Source organism: Protomyctophum parallelum (genome assembly GCF_964188405.1).
Source record: "Protomyctophum parallelum genome assembly, chromosome: 1".
Classification (NCBI taxonomy): Eukaryota; Metazoa; Chordata; class Actinopteri; order Myctophiformes; family Myctophidae; genus Protomyctophum; species Protomyctophum parallelum.
Window position 1 is genome coordinate 67,030,444 of NC_139697.1, and position 6,000 is coordinate 67,036,443.

The 6,000-nt window shown below is 42.1% G+C and overlaps 1 protein-coding gene across 1 annotated transcript in view; it reads left to right on the plus strand.

The window, feature by feature from the left end:
* LOC310854555 (FRAS1-related extracellular matrix protein 2-like) overlaps positions 1 to 6,000 on the plus strand; it is a gene marked incomplete at both ends in the record, with an annotated part of 168,026 nt that overhangs the window by 22,237 nt on the left and 139,789 nt on the right. The window contains one exon of the mRNA XM_083759234.1: positions 110 to 199. Coding sequence (XP_083615360.1) covers positions 110 to 199 — 90 coding nt within the window. The remainder of the gene's footprint in view (positions 1 to 109; positions 200 to 6,000) is intronic.

Here is a 6,000-nt window from a genome sequence, read left to right on the forward strand (position 1 = left end):
CTGCACTCGGATCTGTGGCAGATTTTACACCCGATTGATAAATGAGGGCCATTGTGTTTGACACCCCAGCTGACAGTGTTGACCTCTATCATTGTGTTTGTCACCCCAGCTGACATTGACGACCTGAAGATCTGCTATGTGCTACGGAAGGAGGAAAACGTCACTTCCGACCACTTCGGTTTCTCCGTCCAGGATCACGGTAAGAAAAAAAAACACGTTTTATTATATATCGCTTCCTTTCAGGCCAGAAATGTCTTCCATTTGTATTTCTATTTTATTTTTTATCTGGAGCGACATTTGAAGAGTGTAAACTATGAAGGAGAAGGAGTGGGAATTCACTGCAGGATGTAGTGGGGCTGTTAATTAATGGACACACATGGGCTTTTATGGAATTCAAAGCTGTCATCGTTCAGGCCATTTTAATTCACTTTCATCCAACCACCAGACATGGACACAAAAAAACAAGTAAACATTAGATGTTTTTTGCTCAGAAATGCTCACGGTTCTGAGCGAAAGCCATAAGTGAGACATGTGATTTATGTTGCTGTAGGAGCAGTGAAACTGTAAACTGTTTGTACCACTGTAGAGTAAGGCTGTCCCCGAACATTCAGGGTTCGAATGTTCGCTCGTTAAGGTTGGCACTCGAATCTTAATTTATGGCCTGGAACCATTCGTTTTTTAAAATTTTATTATAATATTTTTTTATTATTATATATATATTTTTTTACTCAGAAATATATCTTGGCGAGAATGCGATATGCATAATAAGAGTACTATGTTCATGTTGTGTTTACAATAATTTGAAAGTCCTGCAGACGGCAGAAGAGACAAACAGTAACACACACACACACACTCAATGCGCTTCTGAGAGTAGCCTACATACATAGGTGGAACAAATTAATGAAAGAGAGACTAACGATCAAGCTACGCTCTCGTTGCCTGCCAGGCTGCCAGCAACTCATTCAACTCATGGCTAATTTTTATGGAATGATGAGCTCGCATCAGGGAGTAGCTGACCATTTGGTTGCCCTACTCGTAGGATATTTGTGCTGCCCCCCTCCCGACGAGAGTGCTGCGAGCCTATTCCTCATGCAGTCGCAGATCGGCTATTTTCGCTGTTTGCGAGGATGCACACACGGCCGCTCGTGGCACGGCCCCAGCAGCGGAGCACATGTCATCAGAGCCACTAGACGCTGTGTGTGTGTGTGTGTGCGCGCGCGCGTGTTGGGAGAGAGAGAGAGAGAGAGGGAGGGGGAGACGCGCTACGCGCTGCGCTCTGATCATGTTCAAGACGGATATCTCGTGTTGTCATTATAGTGTATTAAAAGTAAAGACGGTTGTATCCACACTCAAAATGCACACCTTCCCGGTCGGCCAACCCGGTAGCAACCCTCACCAACCCCTGATGAACTTAACCATTATTTCACTGATCGTCTATGCAACGTCGCCCCGGATGATCTATTTATGAATTGCAGCCTGGTTAAAAGCACTCGGAGAAATTAATTAATTAGAACCAATTAACCAAATGGTTCGGATGTTCGCTCGGAAATTCCTGCAAATGTTCGAGTCCTAAAAACAGGGCTAGGGTACAGCCTTACTGTAGAGCACACGTATTTTTTAAGGCAACCTCCCAAGTGAAATGATTGCTGCCCAGACGGTCTTTAATATCTTCCTATAATCTGCCTATAAGATTGGCAGATAATAGAATGTCGCTTGCTATGATATATATAGCTGCTGTAACTGTGGGACAAAATAGACATTTTTAGTTTTTACACATTTTCCTCATAGGCTAATGGAGGTCGCGTTGATACAGCTTTAACTGCACGAGACACGGTTATGCCACATTTTATTTACTTTAGCGTAGTAATGAGAATACTCCAAGGTGCGTGGAGGCTGAGTAATGAGCGCCTTGTTGTGCAAACGTTAATGCACACATACTTTGAATGCTTTTTAATTCACCTCGATGACGCTGCAAGGACGCATGTATAATTTGTGCGCTCAGATGCGCAACACACACACCACAGTATTATATCGTCTCTGTGGAAACCTCATATGTCTTAACCCATTTTGAGCGGGAACCACTTTTGGTGTTTTAAGCACTGTGACTATGTTATACTTTAGCTATTTTTTTTAAATCGTGAAAATGTGGCGCAAATCTTTGAATATATATTCTTTCAGAGCGAATTTTTTTTACTCAAATCTTTGCTTCTGTGACGGTCCCCCACAACATATTTTCAGAAGGGGGTCGATGGCCAATTACATATAATTTTTGGGGGTTCTTGACATTAAATATTGAGCACCACTGAAATCAGAAAACTGTCAGGATTTAGAATGGGTTAAACTGTTACTTTTTAGGATTCAAATGGAAAAAGTAGCACATCTACGAGCTCAAAAACACGCTTCGAGCGTGCGGATCTGCTACTTTTGCTACTTTATGATCAAGTAGGGCGTTAATTTCCCAAAAAGTTTTAATATTAGATAAGAGGATTCTGCCTGACAGACAAGCGACGCTATTCAAACTGAACCTTTTCGGGTCCATTTCTACACGTTCAACTTCGACTTTGCATTATTAACACAGATTGCGCCGCTTGCAAAATAATAACATAACCGTAAAATTTGCCGAGTCTGCATCTCTCGACGGCGCATCTTAATCCATTCTGACCTGAGATCAGATTCTAAAAATGTTTCTATGTCAGTCGTTCTTCGATTTTTCAAAAACAGCAGACCTACAAGCTCGTAGTGCGCTCGGTGGCGCGCTATGAGCTTGTAGATCTGCTATTTTTCAATAGCTAAAGCATAACATAATGCTAACACCAAAAGGGGTTCCCGTCCAAAATGGGTTAAACCACAAACCACACGCATTATTATAATCCCCCAGCCGACCAAAAAGACAGCACGGCATTTGCATTCTGCGTGCTCATCTGTACGTCTGTCGCATTGTATAGCAACACACAAACAGCTTTACATGTCTCATTATGTGTATTTGTAAGTGACGACTGGTTCGAGGATTCTCCTGGAGATTTGGGCCCTCTCTGTATGAGCACTTTGTGGCGGTGTATAGTGTGAACACTTGTCTTGGCAGGCGGCTCCTTCTTCTTTTCATGCATAAAAAAAGCAGCAGCAATTTTGCATCCGTGATTCCCGTGTCCACTTTGGTACAGTAGTAGCAGCGACGACTGAATTAAAACCCTGAGATAGACGTGCAATTATGAGTCACCCCGTCTAACTCTCTCTTCAACTTGTTCAACTTTTCCCACTTTTCCCCCAAAACTGGGAATATAAGTAAAAATACTCTCTGCAGCATGGACTCGTAATTCTCTGTCGGGGCAGAAACCTCTTATCTCCATTTTCAAAGTCAAGCGTCACACGAATGAATGCATCAAAAGTAGTTTTGAGCTTCTAAATGATTTTCTAAATCATGACAATCTTCTGAAAGATTTGAGGCACATTTTAACAATTTTTCAAAAATAGCAGACCTACAAGTTCATATAGCGCGCCACTCGATGGCATTATACATGCTATTTAGCTAAATTATAACATAATGTTTAAAACACCAAAAGGGGTTCGATCCCGCCCAAAATGGGTTAATGCTTTTTAATTTGAATCCTGAAAATGTACAGTTTTATATGAGGTTTTCAACTTTCCACCCCGGCAGAGGGTATATATTAGCCACTTGCACCCTGCTGCCCTAATGCTGGGGAAAAAATAGCCAATCTACAAGCCCAAAACACGTCTCAATGCGACCGATGCTTTGTGAGCTACTAGATTTGTTAGTTACTTTTTTCTTCTCTTTCTTTTCAAATAAGCGTTTATTTGCTCTAAATTGTGATAATGTGCTATAGAGCATGGGTATTCAATAGAAGGTCCACGACCCCCTATTGAATGAGTTATTACATTCATTCATTCTTAAATATGATAATATCCAACAATGTTTTTAAAAATCCATTTTTGCGTTGGCTATTAAAAAACAGAACATGCGCTGCGCTGCAAACTTGTACATCTGCTATTTATGAACAATGTTGAACAAGCTTTAACGGAGCAATTAAGCGGGGTTCAGTGTCTTGCTCAGGGACTCTTCGGCACTGACCCTGGGGGTTTGAACCGGGAACCTTGCGGACTTGCGGTTGCCATCCAGTCACTGTAGCCCTGAGCCACTGCCGCCCCGGAAGCTGAGAGCGATGGCTTTGGAGAGGAGCACTTCCCTGCAAATTTGCATGATTATCTCCAAGGCCACCTCTGTACTCTGTGTCTTTCTAACATCTTTCCTCTTTCTAGTGTGCCCCACAATGGCTCTGAACTTTACAAAGGAATCAGGACAACCAGAGACAGACGGATGCTTTTAGAAATGTCATGAAAACGTATAACTCCTTTCTTCCTCATCTTTGCTCTTTCTAAATTGCCCTTTGAACTTTTCTTTTTGTCAATTATCTAATGTAATCCTGGGCTGACCTCATGCTTCGACTTTGAACTTTTCATTGGTATACTACAGACCGGCAGTGCTCTGCTCTCCATAGACATTATATAAAGGCTAGCTGGCTCAAGGCGGAGTCTCTGACTTAGTTCACCCGGCGGCCATCTTGCTTCGGGACTACAGTTCAATGGCAGCTCAAACAAAAACAGTCATAACTCCCTCAAATCTTGACGGATTTACAAACGGGTTGGTTTAATAAAAACTTTATCAACGTGGCTATGATTCAGGGCGCTTGTCTGCTTAATTTTGTTTTTCATATGAATGTCATATAAAAGCATATAAGTATGCGGACGTCTCTGACGTTTATAACAAACCAAACCGTTTGAAAATCGGTTGAAAATTAAGCAAGTTATGGTTATTTAACAAGTACATGCCCCATAGACACAATGTTATGCTGCCCCGAGGTAAGATGGCCGCCATGTAGCAACGTCGCTCTCCATTGGCCAGCAGCGTGGGTGAGCCATCAAGCTTTCTTATATATATATCTATGGTGCTGCCAACTAACTGCCAAGGACCCCTTAGCAGAGAGAGAGAGAGAGAGAGAGAGAGAGAGAGAGAGAGAGAGAGAGAGAGAGAGAGAGAGAGAGAGAGAGAGAGAGAGAGAGAGAGAGAGAGAGAGAGAGAGAGATGAATCAGCTGCCGAATCAGCGTTGTGTAAATCTTAGTTTTTTTTCTTAATATTTCAGACATTTAACCATGAACTTAAATCCTCATGAGTTCAAGTCCGTTGCTCTCCCCTTGTCCCCCATATATGGGGACTAGGTTGGTGGAGGGTGTGTATAGCCCAGGATCACATTAGATGATTGACACAGGGGTGAAAAATGGGTTGTGGGATAAAAAATATATAAAAAAAAGAACTTAAATCCTAAATACTTGACCTCTGTTTCTTCCTTCTTCACCAAACCTCTTTGCTGAAAATGGCCGTAGATCCTGTAATGTTCAGTAACGGGTACAGGCTTTAGTTCAGACACTATTATTACTATTATTACAGTCATTAGACCGACAACCTCAAACCCTAACCTAACCATAACCGCAAGCACGGGAGCAGCGCATGTTCAAGCGCTAGTCCGACCGTTGTTACCACATGTCGGACTATAATGCTCCGTGGGAATTTCCATCAGATCCCTGCAGTAACAGGGGTCTCCCTCTCTCTCTCCAGCTCATTGGTAAACTGAAAATAAATGTCCATGCAGGTCAGGATACAAATTCTATCCAGTAAGGAGAGAGACCACATATACACGTATACACAGGGTACGTATACACAGGGTAAAGAGGCGAGATCGGAAGTGAGGAAGCAAATAAGTGAGCACCACAGACAACATTGAAACTGGAACACAGGCTGATGAATTATCTTTGTGTCTAAATTGCAATCAGAGAAGGTATATAATATAAAAGTGCTAGAGTATTCACAGTTTATAGTATCACAGTAAAGTGCAATAAATAACTGATAAAGGTGAAGAAGTCCCTTCCCCACTAACTCACTAACTATGAACTATGTGGTGGTTGTTTACTTGTGGAACTGGAGACTC